Raw genomic sequence first — 20,932 nt, 5'->3', positions numbered from 1 at the left:
CACCGCCGTTCCCTCACCACCAGACGCCTGGAGGAAGAGCGCCTCATCTTCCGCCTCGGAACACTTCAACCCCAGGGCATCAATGTGGATTTCAACAGTTTCCTCATTTCCCCTTCCCCCACCTCATCCTAGCTTCTAACCTCCAGCAACTCGATCCCCTAACCTGTCCGGACTTGTCCGACCTGCCCAGCTCCTTCTCCACCTATCCACTCCACCCTCTCCTCACTGACCTATCACCTTCATCTCCTTCCCCACTGACCTATTGTACTCTATGCCACTCTCTCCCCACCCCCACCCTCCTCTAGCTTAATGTTCTGGGAACCCAAGTTCAACTCCTGCCATGGTAGAACTTGAATTCATTACAAACCTGGAATTGAGGTTTCAATGTACGCCCATGAAACCATTGTCAGACAAAAAGCATTTTGTTCACTAATGTCCCTACCTAGTCTGGCCTACATGTGACTCCAGACCGACATCAATGTGGTTACTCTCAACTGCCTTCTGGGCAATTAGGGATGGGCAATAAACGCTGGATGCCCTCATTCGATGAATAATTTTTTTAAAAGCGCTGCATGTATTATAGAGAATAGCACATCTTTTATAAATAATATAGTGTATATATTACAAAGAATATCTTACCCTGGAAACATTCATGTGAATATTTACATTGTAGAGAATAGATAGTGCGATGCTGCTGCTCCTTTAACATGATTGTGCTGACATTTGTTTTTCACGAGTTGTACGAGGCAGAGTTGCCGAAATGTCTGGGTTGATCTACTTGAAGACGCTTTTAAGTTTAAAAAAAAACCCTTGTACAATGAAAGGGGAGTGGCCAGTTCTCCCAGCTCAGCATTATTCTGGTTTGGTTTAGTTTGGTTTTAGCAGTCTGGCTGTTCAGAGCAAGCAGTCAGTCAGTTTTATTGAGGCTGCTGGTCAAAGAAACAGGTCCATGCTAATTCTCCATCTCTCTCTCTAACATCTCTCTTGTAAGACTTTGTGTTGGATTTTACCTTTTTTGCCGAGGGGTGTTTATGGGGATGTTGCTCGTATTTGGAACAGCATCATAAGGTTGGCATGAGCTGTTGGGTTTTCAGATAGGTAAGTTATTTTGCACTCTGTTCTCTTTTGCTTGTGTTTCATCAGGTAATCTTGCAAATAAATTTTGTTTTGTTTAAAACGAATTGGTTTGACCAGCCACATCTCTCCTGGAATATCCACTTTACACCTGCTTAATACTACTAGGAAAGTTAGGATCTGGACTACTTTCTTAAAATGTTTTGAAGGGGTCTGGCCTGGTCCATAATAGATTGGGGGCTTTTTGCAAGATTTGTTCTATTGTTCCAATTTGAGTTTAGGGTTGCTGGACTTTGTCGTGGGTGTAGAATTTAGTTGGTTCAAACAGTGCTTGGGATAGCAATGGCTCTTTCAGTCACCAAGAGTTTTCTGGGGGTGAAAGAAGTGATTTTGGGGGCTTTACAAAAGGTGACTAAGGCCAAGCTGCTGAATTAGCTGGAGCTGAGCTGCCTTCTTCCACGAGGAAAGGAGAGATAATTACAACAATAGCTCAGCATTTAAATGTGCTGGAAACGCCATCAGAATCTTTAGAGATGGCGAAAATTCAATTGAAAATGAAGCAGCTTGAATTAGAGGCAAAAGACAAGGAACAGGCAAAAGGGATGAAACTGTTTGAATTACAATTTAAAGCAGAGGAAAGGGAAGAAGAACAAATTGCTTTAGCAGAACACAAAGAAAAAGAGAAAGAGAGAAGAGAGAGAGAAAGAGCGAGAGAAGAGAGAGAAAAGGAGAGAGGGGAAAGGGAGAAAGAGAGGGAGTTTGAACTTCAGAAATTGGCACTTAGACAGGAAAGTCAGCTTAAAAGGATGGAGATGAAGTCTGAAGGTAAGCTTAGTGAGGAGGAGCAGAGAGTCAAAATGGCAAGATTAGCAACTGAAATGGCTGATGTTTATGAGTTGGTCCATAAGTCAAAGTTAGGCTTCCAAAATCCATTTCAATCCGTGAGGGATAGAACTTGGGGAAAACAGAAATCTTCACGTGAAAAGGGAAAGGTAGATCTCGGTGAAGATCATAAGGATAATTTACCACAGGGTAAAAAGGAAGCCCTTGAAGTGGACAGAGAAGTTAAAAAAGCTCTGGTGTTTTCACTGCAATAAAGTAGGCCACCTGAAATCACAGTGTTGTTGGGTTTGTAAAAGCACCAGGAAGCCAGCTGTCAGAAAACAGGATAAGCCAGCGAATTTTGTTGGAGTGGTAACGGAAAGCACAGTGGGGGCTAGAAAGTGGCACCAGAATGTACAACTGGTCGGAGGTTGTTAAGGAGGAAGTACCAGATCATCTTATACCATACACCTGTGAAGGTAAAGCTTACTCACATAGGCCAGGAGCAGCAGGTAAAGAGGTTACAATGTTAAGAGATACAGGATCCTCTCAATGTTGATGTTGAAAGATGAGGAGATATGTACCTCTAAAGGAAAAGGCGCTAGAAACAGGAATTCACGGTGAGACAAGAAGTACTCAATTATGTAGAGTGAGGTTAGAGTGTCCAGGAAAGAGTGGAGAAATCATGGTAGGAGTACTGGACAAACCTTTAGCTCCAGGAATACAACTTGTCCTTGCTAATGAAATAGTTGATTCACAGGTAGGAGTGCTGCCTCCTGTGGTTGAAAAGCCAGTGGGAACTCAGGTAACTGAGCTATTGCAGGACACACATCCTGGGATTTTTCCTACCTGTGTGGTAATGAGGTCACAAAGTCACCAGTTGAAACAGGAGAGATCAAAGAGTATAAATAAGAAAGTTAAAGTGGAATTAGCAGAGATCCTGTTTGATCAAATGGTGGAGACAAACCAGGAACAAATAGATGACAAAGTAGAAATCTTCAGTTCAGAGAAATTAACTGGATTACAGCAGAAAGATGATGAACTGAATCAATTGTATCAAAAAGCATACATGGAAGAAGAATCTTGCTGTATCACATGTTCAGGCAGATGAGAAATGGGCAGAAGTTCATCAAATCGTATTACTAGTGGGTTATAAAAAGGAGGCGTTGTGGGTAGTGCACGAACTACCAATAGGGAGTGCTTTATGGGTAAGAAAAACACAAGCTAAAATACAAAAACATTTTTACTAGCCTGGACTGCACAAGTTGAATTTTATCAGACATGTCATACATGTCAGGTAATTGGAAAACCACAGGCAGTAATAAAACTTGCACCTTTATTACCTATTCCTGCATTTGAGGAACCTTTTACAGGAGTTTTAATTGATTGCGTAGGACTCCTACCTAAAACAAAAAGTGGGAATCAGTATTTGTTAGTAATAATGGATGTGTCCGCTAGATTTCCAGAGGCTATTTCAGTACACAGTATTACAGCTAAAAGGATTGTAGAAGAGTTACTCACATTTTTCACTAGATATGGACTACCCACAGAGATACAATCAGATCAAGGGGTCAGCTTCACATCAAAATTATGGATGGTTTAGGAGTAAAACAATTGAAATCTACTGTGTACCATCCAGAATCGCAGGGAGCGCTAGAGAGGTGGCATCAGATATTAAAGACCATGTTGACAACTTATAGTCAGGACGATCCAGATGATTGGGTTAAGGGAATACGTTTTGTACATTTTGCGATCAGAGATTCACCAAATGAATCGACCAAATTCAGTCCATTTGAATTAGCTTTTGGGCATGAAGTGAGAGGACCACTAAAATTGATTAAGGAGAAATTATTAAGTCTGAATTCAGAGACCATATATTTGGACTATGTGTCAGATTTTAGAGACGGCTAAATAGAACGGAGGACAGCATTTAAAAGTATCACAGCATACAATGAAACGGGAAGCAGACAAGAAATCGAAAACTCACAATGTTGCTATTGGGGGTAAAGTGTTAGTGTTAATACAGTGATAGGTGAAACTAATAGAAGCGAGGTTTAGTGGACCTTATCAAGCTGAAAGGAGATTGAGTGAGGTGAACTATTTGATAAAGACTCCAGACAGAAAGAAATCTTACAAGTGTGTCATGTGAATATGCTCAAAAGGTATTTTGATAAGGAAGGAAAGCAAAAGGAGACTGTGTTATTGGTTACAACACAGAGTGAAGAACTATGTTCAGAGGATTCTGAATTGGACATTCATCAAATTAAATTGGACAATGAGGAAGTTGTGAAAAATTGGGATAAATTATTGAGTTACCTTCCATGGGAAAATAGAAATGACTTGAAAGAGTTATTACAATCACTTGGGGAGATATGCAGAAATAATCTAGGAAGTACGTACCTAATTATGCATGATATAGATATAGGAGATGCTGTTCCGATTAGGCAACATCCTTATAGACTTAACCCTCTCGAGTGGGGCCCAGGTTCAAAAGGAGATTGAACGCACGCTCCAAGATGACATAATTGAAGTGAGTTAGAGAGACTGGAGCTCACCCATAGTAATGGTGCCAAAACCAGATGGTACCCAATGGTTACGTGTGGACTATTGCAAAGTCAGTGCAGTTACAAAAACTGATGCATATCTGATTCCACGTTCGGAAGACTGTGTTGAAAAGGTGGGTCAAGCAACTTATATTTCTAAGTTGGACTTTCTCAGAGAATACTGGCAGACAATTTCGGCTTTCGTAATGCCCAATGGACTGTATCAGTTTATGGTCATGCTGTTTGATATGAATAATGTGCCAACCACATTTCAGAGAATTTCTGAATTACCCAATTGTGTCGTATATATAGATGACTTGTTTGATCGACTTCGGGAGGCAGGCTTGGTGATAAACCTGATAAAAAAGTGAATTTGTCAAAGCCCAAGTCACCTTCCTGGGCCATGTTATTAGACATTGATAAATGGCCCCAAAGAATGCAAAAACAAAGGTTATTACGGAGTTTCCCATACCATTGATAAAAAGAGCAGTACGATTCCTGGGATTGAGTGGATTTTATCGAAAATTTGTGCCAAATTCTAGCAGTGTGGCTGCTCCACTCACTGAATTGCTAATGAAGGGCAAGAAGTTTCAGTGGAGAGCAGACTGTCACCAGGCATTTGACAGCCTGAAAGCTGTATTAACCACTGCCCCGTTATTAGCCACACCTAATTACGCAAAGCCATTCAAGGTGGCTATTGATGCGAGTGATGTGGGCGTCGGTGCTGTGTTCATACAGGAAGACGACGAGAAGATAGAAAGACCTATCGGGTATTTCTCCAGGAAATTGAACATTCATCCGCAGAAATATTCGACAGTTAAGAAGGAGAACTTGGTGCTGATGTTACAACATTTCAATGTTTGTGTTACCAGTAATGTATCTGAGACAATCATATGCACAGATCATAATCCATTGAAGTCTGTGGAGAAATTTAAGGGCAAAACTTTCATGCTGTTTAGATGGAGCTCATTGTTACAGCCATTCTATGTAGTCTAATGTTGGTACTACTAAGCCTTTGCCTCCTCTAGATGCACAAGAATGAAAATCATCTCCCGTAGGTATTGTATTGAATAACCCACACTATACACAAGAGAATGCACACAATGATTTGTATATATAATTGTGAAGAAAATGACCTGTCCATATGTTCATGAATAGCATCATGGAGTTGTACAGCATGGAAACAGACCCTTCACCCTAATGCATCCATGCAGGCCTCAATTAATCTGGTCCCATTTGTCAACACTTGGTCCAAAGCCCTTAAATTTCTCCACAGACTTCAATGGATTATGATCTGAGCATATGATATGGCATCCAGATGCCATTTAAATGTTGTAATTGCACCAGCCTCCACCACTTCCTCTGGCAGCTCATTCCATACACACACCACCCTCTCTGCATGAAAAAGTTGTCCCTTAGGTCCCTTTTTCAATCTTTCCCCCTCACCTTCAACCTATGCCCTCTAGTTTTGGACTCCCCTACCTTGGGAAAAAGACCTTGACTATTTCACCCTATCCATGCTCCCTCATGATTGTATAAACCTCTATAAGGTCATCCCTCAGCCTCCAATGCTCCAGGGTAAATAGCCCTAGCCTATTTAGCCTCTCTCTATAGCTCAAACACTCCAACCCTGTCACTCTTTTCTGAACCCTTTCAAGTTTGACAACATTTTGGACGGCATGAACCAGTTTGGGCCAAAGGGCCTGTCTCTGTGCTGTAGGCCTCCATGACTCTAACATTGGGCAGCACTGTGGCGCAGTGGTTAGCACTGCTGCCTCACAGCGCTAGAGACCTGGGTTCAATTCCCGCCTCAGGCGACTGACTGTGTGGAGTTTGTACATTCTCCCCGTGTCTATGTGGGTTTCCTCCCACAGTCCAAAGATGTGCAGGTCAGATGAATTGGCCATGCTAAATTGCCCATAGTGTTAGGTGAAGGGGTAAATGTAGGGGTATGGGTGGGTTGCGCTTCGGCGGGTCAGTGTGGACTTGTTGGGCCGAAGGGTCTGTTTCCATATTGCAAGTAATCTAATCTTTCCTGGTCTTCTTCTCATTCAGATTTTGAGTTAATCAACTTCCAATACATTATCGAGAGCAGTGCTGCAGTGGTGTGAGACCTTTTGAAATAAGGTTGTAGTTTCTGGTTGAGGTAACTGGATGTAAACATGTCCGTGAGTGTTGGACAGAAACCTCTGGGGGCTGAGGAGCAGACCTGGGAAAAAAAAGTCATCCCTCAGCCAAGACCGCAAAATAAAGTCACTGATCTGCCCGCCCAAGATATTTCAGTGGCTGTTCACCGTGTGCTGTGTTGTAAATGCTTCAGTTAAGAGCTTTACTGCACGTCAGACATCCTGCAGTGCTTTCCCAAACTCTCACAGCTATACTTGGGATGTGAAAATCATCATCTGTCTTGCTTAGTGTACCGTGCACCGGGATATGTACATGGAAAGGAAGTGGTTTTGACAGCCAGGGTTCCTTTTGTAAAGAGAGCCTGAGCTCTGTCTTTGGATCCGGCCTTTCTGCAGGTCATGTGGCTGATGGGAAACGACCAATGATCGCAAAAGTGACTCTCTTCCTTCCAGTGGGCCCCTGATTGCCGAGGATAATTGCCTTGCACCTCTCACCGAACTCCCCTCTCACCCCTCTCACCAACACTCCCCCCCCCCCCCCCCAGGAGCCTGACCAACAGCTGAGGATTAATTGCCCAGAGTCGGCCCTTGTCAGGTTTATATCGACTGTTTATACAGTAGCCACTCTGACTGCGGGTGTGAGATTTGATGGATGCATCCATCATGTGACCTTTGACCTGCCGACAGGCCAGTTGAAGTACTGGTGTAAACATCGATCAGGCCAAAACCTGGGAGGCCTGTGCTTTTCAGGCCTGTTTGTACAGATGGGGAACGGATGGCAATTTTAAAGGTGAATAAGCTTGCAGAAAAGGCACTGGGGTAACAGAGATCAGCCTGCAAACTCAGTATTCCCATTGAGCTGCACGTTGATGTGAACATAGGGTCTGGTTCAGCTTCTCATTCGAACCCTTTAGTTTGTGATCATGACTATTTTTCAGGCATAGATATATGTGTGTTTGTGCGTGCAAGTCTCTGTCGTGTACGTGTATATGTGTGCATGTGTATGCATGCACTTGTGTGTATGTGTGTGTGGGATATGTGCATTTATGTAGTGTGCTGTGTGTGTGTATGTGTGCATGTGTAGTGCACAATGTGTGTGAGTTTGTGTGTATGTATGTGTGGTGTGTCTCTGTGTGCGTGTGTGTGTTTTTGTGTGTGCATGCGTGTTTTTTGTGTGTGCATGCATGTGTGCCTTTGTGTGCACGTGTGTCCATGTATCTGTGTGTGTGTGGGTGAGGGTCTGTTAATGCATGTGAGTGCGCGTGTACGTGTGTATGTGTGTGTCTGTGCATGCAAGCATGCATGTCTATGTGTTTGCACATGTGTGTCTGTGTGCACGTGTGTGTGTGCACACGTATGGTGTGTGTGTGCGTGTGTTTTTGTGTGTGCATATGTGCATGTCTGTGTGTTTGTGTGTTTCTGTGAGTGTGCCTGTTTGTGTGTGTCTGTGTGTTGTGTGTATGCAATATTCTAAGTCACCAACAGAATGGTTCCTGTCCTTGGATTTTTTAATAGAAGCAATTCATGAACTTGACTCCTGGTTTCGGGAATTGGCTTCACCAGGAAAGCCTAAGGAAGCTCAACTTGTTCTCGCTGGGAATGAAAGAGGAGGCTTCAGAATCTAAGTTTTCGATGCTTTGGTAGTTGATCCAGGCAAACTGGGTGCAAATAACCAGCAGATGTGAGGCTAAAATAACAGGAACTCACACGTCAGAAAAGGCAAGCAGTTTGAACTGCTCAGTGCTCAGTTACTTAAAATGCAGCTTGATGGTATTTTATTGGGGAGGAAAATTATCAGGGCGGAAAACATGGAATTGGGATTAAATGGATAGCACTGGATGGTAAAATAGTGAAATGTGCAATAATACAAGTGGTTGAAGTTACTCAATTACATAGGAGAATACTAGTTAATTTGTTTCAGAATTTTGGATAAGTATTTTCCATAAGTAGGATTTGATAATAAGCATTACAATAAGCAAGGTTTTTCTGACAGGTTTTTATTGTCAAGATGCACATAAGACTGTAAGGTATAAGAGCATGATGGAGTTGGCCATTTGTCTCTTGTTTGCGTCACAGGTAGACAGGGTGGTTAAGAAGGCATTTAGCACCGCATGCCTTCATTGCTCTGACTTTTGAGCATCGGAGTTGGCCTGTCATGCTGAGGTTGTACAGGACGTTGACAAGGTCTCCTGTGTCCAGTTCTGGTCACTTTGCTGAAGGAAGGATATTATTAAGCTGGAGAGAGTTCAGAAAAGATTTACCAGGCTGTTGCTGGGACTGAAGGGTTTGAGATATAAGTAGAGGCTGGATAGGATGGGACTTCTTTCACTGGTTGAGAAGTGACCTTATAGGTGTTTATAAAATCATGACAGGCATAGATAAGGTGAATGATAAGGGTCTTTTCCCTAAGGTATGGGATTTCAAGACTAGGGTGTATATTTTTAATGTGAGAGGGGAAAGGTTTAAAAAGGACAACTGTTTTACACAGAGAGTGGTTTGTGTGTGGAATGAACTTCCAGAAGAAGTGGTGGATGCAGGTGCAGTTTAAAAGACATTTAGATAAGTACATGAATAAGAAAGGTTTGGAGGGATATGGGCCAACCAGATGACTTCATATTGGTTTCACAAATGAGAGCACTCCATCCATCACAGAACCCAAGAAACTGGCAAGAAATCTGCTCACCTCTGTCAGGATGAAATCCAGGATGGCAGCTGTGTGAATGTTAAGCTAATGTGAGGCAACACCATTTTCAGGACTCAATATCATCTACTGGTGGGCTCTAAGATGTAGGTGTTGTGAGAATAGTTGCATTAATCCAAACCTTTCTTGAATGTTACTGTCACCCTGTCCCCGCACTCTTTCCAGTGGATTCACAACAAAGAATTTACAATTACAATTTTTTTAATAAAAAACACTTAACATATTTTAGTTTAAAAATAAATATGTGATGCTACGGAATAATTAACTACACAAAATAATATTGTTAATATTTAAACAGTATTCTTTTAACAATTATGAACAGAGAGACAGTAGCACCAATAAATATACTTTAAGTGACAAAAAAATATACTAAAAATGTGACTATAAACATTGCGCAAAGAATCACTGGTGTGAATTTTTCTTACGTCCCCTCCTTCTCTTAATTTATAACAGGCTGAATAAGCAGTTTAATCCAACCATTTTCTTAATTCCAAAGTACACAGCAGTTCATAACAGTTAGATTTTAAGTTTGTCCTTCAAGCATCAGCCTTTCAGGGAAGGGGAGGGTGTCTTGGAAAGGAGGAGCAGGTCTAGGAGCGGGTACGTTTGAGCTAGGTGTTTCTGTCTCATGTTGCAAAGCAGCACCTGGGCCAAGTGCCATACAAGGAAGGGAAAAGCAAATCAGGTCATTTGTCTGTAATGGATCCCTGCTTTGATTTTCTAATCAATTTAAACGCTACGGAAATGTTGGTGATTAGGGCTGTTTCTGGCATGCAATGTATCCTGTTTGAATTTTTTTTATTGTTTGGCCAGGGTATTCATTTGCTACCCAGCTCATGGAGGTCAGAATTTGGCCTCCCATTTGGAGCAAGCCAACTAGGCGTACAACCTGATGTGTGCAGGAATGTGCTTCAATTCACAAGATTGGGATCAGTGAGGGGGTGGGGGGGGACGGTGGGTGTGCACAGGAGGCTGTTCTGGTCAGCAGTCCCTCCAGCCGGTCACCGCTACCCATAGAATAGACCCTTGCTGTAGGTGTTGCTGCCGCCATATTGGTTTTTAGCCTTTAGCTTGGCGGAGGAGGTGGGGTGACGAGTCAGTGCCGAGCTGGGAGCTCCGGGGGCCGGGGGAGTGGGGTGTGAGAAGAGAGCGGGAAGGAGGTTTGGCGGGGGTTGGAGGGAGGGATGGGGAGCCGTGCCGGAGAGAGTACATGAATTGTCATGACAACGACAAAACACCAACAAATGCATTTACACTTAACACTGCTTCACAAGATTCAGTTCCGTTGTGTTGAAGAATTTAACAGAAATTTACACAGTATATTTTCACTGACTGACCCACTCCCCCTCCCAACATAAACAAGACCCATCGGGATACGGATTTAGGATCAGTAGAGCTCGGGTGATTATCTCCATTATCTTCTCACACATGACTGCTACTGCTTGACTTGGGACCTTGGCTTTCTGTCCCAAATTGCTTTAGGGATGAGTTCTGTCTGCACCCACTGCTCAAGGCCCTTTCTTATATACGGGATGAACACTTAATGAAGGGTGCATCCACGGTGCACAGTCTCATTGCCCACTCTCTCTCCTAATTAAATGGGGTCCATGCCCCCCCTCTGTTCCCGCATGTTTGTTAATGTATGGGGGTGGGGGAGGGGGGGCATATTGCTGGATTGTGGTGAACACTCTGACAGGACAGGACTCGTCCAGTGCAGAAGCCAAAGTGAGTTCAACAGTGGCTGGCCCTGTTTTGGTTATTTCCTTGCTTCAGTCACAGCCAGCCTTTGGTTCTACAAGGCTGGACTGCACCCGATTTTAGCCGGGTAACCCCCGTTTGACCTCCGATGTCGTCCTCCACCCCCTTCCCCGCCCACCGCAACCCCCTCACCCTCAGCAACATTGCCACCAGCTTTTCCCCCCCCCCCCCCCCCCCCCCCGCCACAATAAACACACACACACACACACACACACACGGCCTGTCTAAAGGTACGGTCAGGCGAGCAGCAGAAAAAAACATTTCCAGCCTGCAATTAAAAAACATTTCCTCTGCAGAACCCTCCCAGCCCTTTGGTTTCGTTGTTTTGTCAGGTTATACACCTCCGCAGTCCTTTCTCGTCTCCCCCATCTGTTGCTTGGTCGCGGCCCGGATATCCCTTTTGAATGTTCCAGTGGTCGCGACCCCAGATTTTCACCACCGTTCCTTGGAGACGCTGGACCCAGGCTGCTGTTGGGTGGAGAGTTGTTGGGGTGGGGGTTGGTGCGGGTTGGGTAGGGCAGTTGGGGGTTTTGAGGGGGGCACGGTGTAGAGGATTGAAACAAACTTCTCCCCAGCAGAGAGGGTTTTGGAGAAGTGTGGCGTGTGGGGCTCCCGGTCAGGTCCTCTTTGTTGGTTTGGCTTCTAGTCCCTGCCAGATTTGGTTACAAGGGTGTTGTTAGTTCGAGCTGAGGTCTCCAATTCTCTTTTGAAAAGTAGAGTCTTGAGGCACATGTTATCATCTTCACACTCACCCCGGCCTGAAGTCCAACCCTTCCAATTAAAAGGTCTTTTTCCTTGCTCATCATTCCCTGGAAAATGGCGGGTCTTTGACTTGAAGCTCTTAAGCGTCCGTATAGTTATATAAGATATATTTAGATCTTCAGTCATTACAAGAAATCTTTCGCAAGCTTGAGTTTTTTTTCTATATGTCTTATAAAGATTGACCCAATGAATAGAACCAGAAAGTCTGGATTCATCTCTTCACCATCAGTTTTCCAAGTAATTTTAGCAGCATGTGTTTCAATAATACCAGGCCTCTTTAGAATTATATATCACCACGAGTCACAGAAGGCCTTCTTCCCAGGAATGACTCTTTTTGTTTTATTTAAATTTGTCTCCAGAAATCTTTTTTTGATTGAATTCAAAGTGCTGTGCTCGTTCTATCCTTCATGTCTCTGTCTTCTTTCTCATAAAAAAAGACACTTTTTTTAAAATAAGCAATGATTAAAAAACTGACAGAAAATATATCTTGTTTCTATGCCTCCACTCTCATCTCCTGGGCTTTTCACACCTGCAATGAGAAACAGAGAAAGAGAGAGGAGCAAAACACTGGGGTCAGTAGGTTATCGACATCAGAGGCCAAGCCAACACAAAGTTGTGTCCTTTATCTGCGTTCTGACAGACCGTCCCACTTTACTTTCTCTAGTGGTCTCAGACCTTGGTTTGTGTTTGGTTTCACTGGAACAGGTCACCTTCAACTGTTTTTGAGCCTGATGTTGACTCGAGGCAAGGCATGGAGACAGTGAGGTCTGCAGGTGCTGGAGATCAGAGTTGAGGGAGTGTTGCTGGTAAAGCACAGCAGGTCAGGCAGCATCTGAGGAGCAGGAAAATCGACGTTTCGGGCAGGAGCCCTTTCCTGGTGAAGGGTCTGGAATGTCGATTCTCCTGTTCCTCGGATGCTGCTTGACCTGCTGTGCTTTTCCAGCAACACACTCTCAACTCTAGGCATGGCATGATCCCACCTTACAGCAACTGGTTTGGATTTCAGCTGGTTGTGTGTGGAAGAAAAGGTTTGGCGATGGAGGGACTGGAAGGGGGACAAAGAGAGGCCGCAGGATGGGGAGAGACACTAGATTCCAACACGGGAAGCTCCCAGAAACAGGGAATCTGGACAAATTCCCACCCAGAGAGGGGTGAGCAGCCAAATTTAATCCCTCATCGAGCCATCCAGGAACATAGGAAGAGGAGTTCAGCACACCTTCCCTCCCGCTTAGCTCACGGCGGATTGCATTTAGAAACATAGGGCAGCACAGTGGCTAAATCGTTAGCACTGCTGCCTCACAGCACCTGGGACCCTGGTTCGATTCCAGCCTTGGGCGACTGTCTGTGTGGAGTTTGTACATTCTCCCCGTGTCTGTGTGGGTTCCCTCTGGGTGCTCCAGTTTTCTCCCACAATCCAAAGATGTGCAGGTCAGGCGAATGGGCCATGCTAAATTGCCCATGGTGTTAGGTGTGTTAGTCAGGGGTGAATATAGGTTGGGGGAATGAGTCTGGGTGGGTTACTCTTCGGAGGGTCGGTGTGGACTTGCTGGGCCAAAGGGCCTGTTTCCATACTGTAGGAAATCTTTTAAAAGATAGGAGCAGGAGTAGACAATCAGCCCTTCGAGCCAGCTCCATCATTTAGTATTGGCTGCTCATCCATCTCAGAACCTTGTTTGCTGCTTTCTTTAGCCTTCCTGTCCCTACTGGTATCAGATTAGATTACTTACAGTGTGGAAACAGGCCCTTCGGCCCAACAAGTCCACATCAACCCTCCGAAGAGCACCATTCCCCTACATTTACCCCTTCACCTAACACTACGGGCAATTTAGCATGGCCAATTCACCTAACTTGCACATTTTTGGACTGTGGGAGGAAACCAGAGCACCTGGAGGAAACCCACGCCGACACGGGGAGAATGTGCAAACGCCACACAGTCAGTCGCCTGAGGCGGGAATTGAACCTGGGTCTCTGGCGCAGTGAGGCAGCAGTGCTAATCACTATTTATCAGTTGACTAAAGTAAATAAACCTGGAATGCAACCAGTCTTGGGGAAGTGGGTTGGAAAGAGGCAGGGAAGCTGACTGATGTTGGCTTGGATGGCACTGGCAATTCTTGCAGCCTGCACAGCAAGTCCTACACAGAAGCCTATCTGGTCCCATAAATCATTAAATTAACTTTGGGATGTGATTGCGGAGTCTGTCAGTGCAGATAAAAGGTTCACCCATTGTTCATTCAGAAAAATAACTTAAATCATTAAACAAAACTTCACATCAGGACATAAAACTAGAAAGTGCTGGAGAAACTCAATGGGCTTGCTGGAGATATGACTGTGGGACACCTTCCCCAGCACGTTTAACCTCGCATTCAGATCTCCAGCATCCGCAGAACTTTTGCTTTTATTTGAGGGGATGTTGTTTTGGGGTTGCCAAATCTTTGCTTTCAGTTGCCGGGATAGAAGGTCACATATGGAGGATGCAATGATCCCGTTTGGAAATCCTGTTGAGTTGAGGAATGCCAGTTTTCCCAAGGGACCACAGCATGTGACTGTGAGACAGCTACAGGTATCATATATACAGTCATACAAGGGCTGACCAACAACAGGTTCTGCTATCCTATTGCATTGTCTGATCAGGCAAACACGACCCTTCCACAAAGGTAAAACAAAACCCGCATTTGTCAATATTATCACAATGCATTTATAGTACTTAACCATAACCTTTGTTCAAGCTGTTAACACCTGGTTAGAGTGTCGCCATGGAAATGAACAGATGACTGCCCCCTCAGGTGAGAGTGAAATTGTCCACTTTTGCTTCAAAAACAAGTCAATTGAATGGTATCGTCCCAGAGGGAGACCATTGGGCCCATTGCATGACTGCCAGCCCTCTGAAAGAGCTTTCCAGTCGGCTCCTCAATCTTTCCCGTTACCCCCATCACGTCCACTCCGACCTCAGCCTTTCTTTTCCTCCTCCCTCCCCTTTATCTAATTCCCTTGGGAAAGTTATCGTGGAATCTGCTGACACACCGCCTTTCCAGACGGCGCACTCCAGATTTACAAGACAACATTCCGGAACCCAAAAAAAAATAGCATTTATTTGATGAGGCTGGGGGTGGAGGGGTGTCATCTGCTCAGGGTCCATGCGACAATCTACAGAGTTAGCTGTTAAAATTCCGATGGTGGATAACAGGATTGTTTTCAGTGGAAGTGAACGTTTAACGTTGTCGGTGGTGAAGCCAACAGTTCAAGAACATGAACGGAAAGGGCTAATGCCCCAGGAACCATTCCCCACCCCCCCTACACCCCATACCGTGACAGCTTCTGCCCCCAGTAGGGGCAAACACGTTGCTTGTGAACAAACATAAGTGAGACTTACAGCCGTGGGTCAGCACAATGTGACCTTCTCTATAGTTATCTCAGGAAGTGAGAACTGTTTTTAGCTCCCCCTCCCACCTGACTAACAATACCTGACATTGTGAGGGCCTTAGTTCCTATACAACTGGCAGGTGTAAATCAGTCCCTCAGTGTCACTGTGGTCTCATTGGTATTAGCTTTGTAACCAGCCTATGTTTTAGTGTGCCATGAAGCAGCCATTTTAGTGCCCAGCGATTTTGGCACCCTTATCCTCATTGAAGCTTCCTCTAGTCAGGATGGGTTGGCGATGAATGGGTATAATTGTTTGGAAAGTTGACCTGCTACTGAGAGGTCATTGCCTATTTGACTGCAGCTGCCTACATCCCAAAAAGCACCTTCTGATGCTGCGTCTTCCTTTTAAAGCCTCCTTCCTCACTCCCTCACCTCTGCCTCCTACCTTTCCTTCTCCTAGTTCACTTTGCCGTTCCTTCCCTCCTTACTTTCCTCATCGCTCTGCCCTTCTACTGGAGCAGGGGTCACAAAACTGCTGCCGGGAGGTCGACACGTGCTCCACGAGGCAACGCTAATGATTGACAGGCATATAAAAAGTCGTTCCGGCTTCAATTCAAGCCGCCTAATGAAGCCCTACCAGTTCAGTCCATGTGATTACTTGCAAACATTCTGCCCTTCCGTGTAAACTCTTGTCGCAGTGCATAGTGCAGCTATCAAAGAGCTAATAAAACAGCTTGTTCACACATTCCTGCAATTCCTGAAACTGCCTCAGTGACCAAGGAGGGGGGTCAAAGGTCCTGCACAGATTCCACTTGATAAAGTGGGACATGCCCATTATGCTGCCAAGTCAGTTAACTGTGGTGACTTGCAGAAAAGCAGGAAGAACACTGGGGATTTGAAAGGGTTCAGAAAAGATTTACAGGGATCTTGCCAGGGTTGGTGGGTTTGAACTATAGGGAGAGGCTGAATAGGCTGGGGTTGTTTTCCCTGGAGCGTTGTGGGCTTAGGCATGACCTTATAGAGGTTTATAAAATCATGAAGGACATGGATAGGGTAGGGTCTTTTCCCTGGGATGGGGGAGTCCAAAACTAGAGGGCATAGGTTTAGGGTAAGAGGGGAAAGGGACCTAAGGGGCAACGTTTTCACACAGAGAGTGGTACGTGTATGGAACAAGCTGCCAGTGGAAGTGGCAGAGGCTGGTACAATTGCAACATTTAAAATGGCGTCTGGACGGGTATCTGAATAGGAAGGGTTTAGAGTGATATGGGCCAAATGCTGGCAAATGAGACTAGATTGAGTTGGGATATCTGGTTGGCATGGACGAGGTGGACTGAAGGGTGTGTTTCCGTGCTGCACAGCTCTATGACTCTATGATTCTGATGAGCTCACGGGCGCATTGGCTTTCGATCGTGTGCATGTTTGAGGCGAACACCAGTTTGGGGGGGCTGTAAGGGAGATAGTGACTACCGTCTGACGTTAATCTTAGAGGGACTCTAATTTTCACAGGGACGGGGGTTAGCGGAGTTTTCAACTTGGCACTTTCAGGCGGGCCTTCTGCACACATGCCAGCTGTGGCAGTTTGTCCTTGTGAATCATCACTCCCTGAGCTATTGATGAGTCATTCATCAGTGAGTCAGGATTCGCCTGTTCAAAATAATCCCCTTCGATCTTCAAGGCATGCAGCTCCCTGGGGATCGAGTGGAACACGTTGTGCACTTTCATCACTTCACCGGTTCCCATGTTTCAGATTTTCCTTTCATCTGTGGAGCAGATTTGTCGATCTTGGAAAAGCACATCCAATGGCTTCTCATTGAAGAGAAGAACCTTACCCCCGTGGAGGGAACGCGTGTGCCGTATCTTCACCTCACGTGGGTTTTGCTTCCAAGAAAAGGACCCTCGCATCAGCCCAGGGCTACCTGTTGCCTATCCTGACCCTGTAGCATAACCTTCTCAGATATAAGAGATTGCTTCAGATCCTAATGTGTTGTTACATCTTTTCGTTTCGATCCATTGAATAGCGTCCAATTTCCAGTTGCTCCCGGGACAGTGGGTGAAGATGGCCTTGTGTCCTGGCCGTGAAGATGCAGTTCAAAAGTCAGGGCCTCTTGACTACTGCAGCCTGCAGGACCAGGCTGCAAGGGTTAGCACAAGAGCCACAAACCACCCCCACCCAGGCCTGGGCTGGGAGGAAGCCAGGAGGAGTTGGAATCTCCTCTTGGTGAGATTCAGGCCTCAGTGAGCAGCCAGCGTGATGCTCCGATCCATGGCAACAAAGGCTGTGGGCCTTGCAGTTGGAGGCCACTTCAGCAAGTCCTCCAAACCCTGCAGCATTGGCCACTTAGAAAGAAACACCAAGCTCCTGCCCATTACACGGGAAGGAAAGAAGGGAGGATTGCTTTACAGCCTCCCAGACTCTTATCACTGAGTGGCTCACTTTCTCTGGTGTGTGTGCAGGGACTGCAGGAGATCCATGAAATGAAGGATTCTATTTACGCTTGGGGCAAGTAATCGGGAATAAGACTGTGCCTCAATATCAAGACCTTTCTTTCTTGAATTGATCATTACTTTTAGCGTCTAACTCCAAACATATCATTGTCCTTAAAATCTCTTCCCCATTATGCAAACATCACTGCAATCAAATCCAGACTTTTTGTTCCGTCTCTTACTCACACCCACACCTTCCCCTGGATATCGAACTCTGGAATGTCTGATCCCCTTCAATCCTTTTCATTGTTTAGTTAGAGGAGAGCTTGATCAGTACCTCAGTTCCACTGACCCCATCCTCAGTCTATCTTTCTGGGAAACCAAAAATGGCCCCCTACTGTCTGATTCATTTCCTCTCTTTTAAAGCACAGTAAAGGCCCTCTGCTTCTGAATTATAATCAAAACAAGCCTTGACGGAGGGTCTCAAGGCTTCAACAAAGCTGACTGGAGGTCGCTCTGTTGCCTCTCAATGCCTGTACCCTCTAGCACACCTAACATGCCAATGGGGCAACCAGATCAAACAGGCAGGATGTTGTGTCAAAAGCCCCACTTTGGAGAGTGTCCCATGCTATACAAATGTGGAAAGGAAAGGGAAAACAGGTATTATTCTGGAGATCTGCAGGGGTCGGGGGTGGGGGCAGGGTGGGCAACAAAATGGCCGCCAGCTAAGCAACTTATTTCTGGTTACACATGCTTAAGGTAAAGCAATAGAAAATGCCAAGTGGTCCTACATGCTGAACTACTGTTAATGTTGTTGCCTGCAATAATGAATAAAAGAGGTGTGCATTATGAGTCAGTTGTACCACCACTTTGTTAACCTTGAATGGAATTGTGGGAGTGGTTGTAAGGTTGTGGATGAGGAAGATGGGGGGGCCTGGAGTAAGAGGGACGAGAGAACCCTAACCTCACCTCTCCAGTAACGTAAAGCTGAAGACTTTGATGTTCCATCAGATTTTAAGGTGAACTGGTGGCGACACTTGGCACTTGTGTTGGCCAGAGCCAATGGCCAATTATCCAAGATAAGCAGATGTTATGGCTTAATCTATATTATCTCGGCAGAGTCAACAGAAAACCCTCTGGGCAATAGGTGCCATGTCATGTTGGAATAGATATGGGGTGAGTGATGTTGGCATACTTATGGGGTTTGTAAGTTCTTAGCGAGTTCTGAGAAGATTTGTAGCTCAGGCTGAGATTCTGGATGTAGGTTTGTTCGCTGAGCTGGAAGGTTCATTTTCAGACGTTTCGTCACCCTACTAAGTAACATATTCAGTGGGCCTCCAGGCAAAGCACTGTACATGATTCCTGCTTTCTATTTATATGTTTGGGTTGGTTTGTAACTTCTACCCAACCAAAGAGTTAAGGTGATTGAGTAGCCAAAGGAAACAATGGGCAGGCTTCTGGTCATTTCAAGGAGTGTTTGGAGACGTGTCTGGGGACCTTAAAGGAAGTGAGGGAGAGGTGTTGTGAATGTGCCCAACCAAATCATCAACTACATCCCCTGCTGTCCACCTGAATCATGTTTAACATTTTCAAAGTCTTTTCTCTCCTTCTTGTTCAGCAATGATGGCTCATGTGCTGCTGGCTTTGTCAGTAATAATTTAGCCGAGGTGCTATGGCAGAGCTCGACACTCTCCCCCTACCGCTCCCCGTCGACCTGTCAGAGACATGCACTATTTGCTTACCTAGCATCAGTTATTAAACAGCCATGGTAAGAGAGAGTTAGGAGGGGAAGGTTAATGAATTTCTCTTTGAAGAACTGGGGTTTATTGGCATATGTAACCTTTCAAGATTGAGAGAGGACAATCGATGAACCTAACCATGTGGATTGTTGACTGTGGTGTAAGGTTCAAACAACAAGTTAATAATTAGCCCATGAGGAATGAGAAATGGGATTCTGGCAGAACTCTTTTCGGCTAATTTACCAGAAAAGCGAATGGAAAAAGTGGGTCACTCTACACGTTACAAAAAGAGAGTGAGGGGGAGTTTGATACAACAACAATCAAATAATGATTAACATGTTGAAGTCTAATTCCCAAACAAAAAATCTTAGGGGCAAACCAAAGTGCTTAGAGAAATAGAGGACTTAGATTTTCAGTGATGACTCATGCTGAGGCCTGGTCAATAAGACTGGTCCTGCCCAGTTTAGAGATGGTGCCTCTGGTAAATGTCCGTATTGAACTTCACTTCCAGCGTTGATCGTCAATCACCCACTAACATCTCCAGGAGTTAGAATTGTCAAGATTATCAGGAATACTCTAATTTTCACTTGCTCCTCATCATTCAGAGTGCAAGTTTAGCTGTGCCCACCAATGCTCACACGAGAGGGAACTTTGTGTCATGACCTGGGCAGTATTAAGCTGATTAAAATTCCCCTTGCTCTCTAGTAATGGTAACAAAGAGGTATGTTAGGTTTGGTTAGACTGGGTGAACGCTGAGGTCAAGGGAAACTGAAAAAAGGGGGGTCTTACATTTTGGAGAGAAAGCAGAGTCAGCATTTCGAGAACCAGGTCAACTTCTACTTTTGGTTCAGATCTCCGCGGTTGTTTGCTTTATTTACAAATTTGGGACTGGGCCCTACGGCAAACCACAGTTTCCATTTAGCCAAAGCCCTGGACACGGAGGGAATGTCCCAAGGTGCTTTGCAGTTTGGTTATCAGAGGTAAACTGAACTATGATGGTGACACAAGGGAAGAGCAGATGCAGGTTTAATGTTCCTATCGGAATCAAGGGTTATGGGGAAAATGCAGGAAAGTGAATGTGAGGAATATCTGGTCATCCATTATCCTATTGGATGGTGGAGCAGGAGCGTGTTCCTTTTGCTATTACTAAAGAAGTCCATCACTTACAAAGTCAACTCCACAGGCCTTTCTGAGTAACAAGGTGGTCAGCCAAGGGGACAAAGCTGAAGATGTACCAATAACACACACACACACACCTCTTTGTATTCTGTTACTGCTGTTAAGATATTGTTTCCTGGCATCATGCCAGTTCAGGGGGCAGAAAGGGGGCAGTGTTGAGCCACGTTAAACATCACCCATGCCAAGGATTGGACATGGTATTATGTAATAGTTGCTATCCACCACAGAATATCAGGCAAATAAAGAAGAACAATAATGTTAATATATTCAAGACAGCCAGCATGCAGATAATACATTTCAGAGCAAAACAAGGCCAGAGGTACTTAGCATATGGGCTTCCGATCTCAATGAGGAATAACGGATATTTGTTTGGCAAACTCTTCCGACATCAAGGAGATCCGACCTCTCGCCCATATGATAAGTTGCTTATTACATACCCATGTC

General features: G+C 44.9%; 1 protein-coding gene across 5 annotated transcripts in view; it reads right to left on the bottom strand.

Annotated features, from left to right (window-relative positions):
* Nucleotides 1-11,175: 11,175 nt before the first annotated feature.
* vegfab (vascular endothelial growth factor Ab) overlaps nt 11,176-20,932 on the bottom strand; it is a 42,142-nt gene continuing 32,385 nt past the window's right edge. For all 5 annotated transcript variants that reach the window (XM_043687265.1, XM_043687261.1, XM_043687266.1 and 2 more), the window contains one exon: nt 11,176-12,315. In XM_043687265.1, coding sequence (XP_043543200.1) covers nt 12,294-12,315 — 22 coding nt within the window. In that variant the 3' untranslated portion in view covers nt 11,176-12,293. The remainder of the gene's footprint in view (nt 12,316-20,932) is intronic.

This window comes from Chiloscyllium plagiosum, chromosome 3 (genome assembly GCF_004010195.1).
Source record: "Chiloscyllium plagiosum isolate BGI_BamShark_2017 chromosome 3, ASM401019v2, whole genome shotgun sequence".
In the NCBI taxonomy this organism is placed as follows: Eukaryota; Metazoa; Chordata; class Chondrichthyes; order Orectolobiformes; family Hemiscylliidae; genus Chiloscyllium; species Chiloscyllium plagiosum.
The sequence above is the reverse complement of the archived record's forward strand: the minus strand, read 5'-3'. Positions and strand labels throughout refer to the sequence as shown.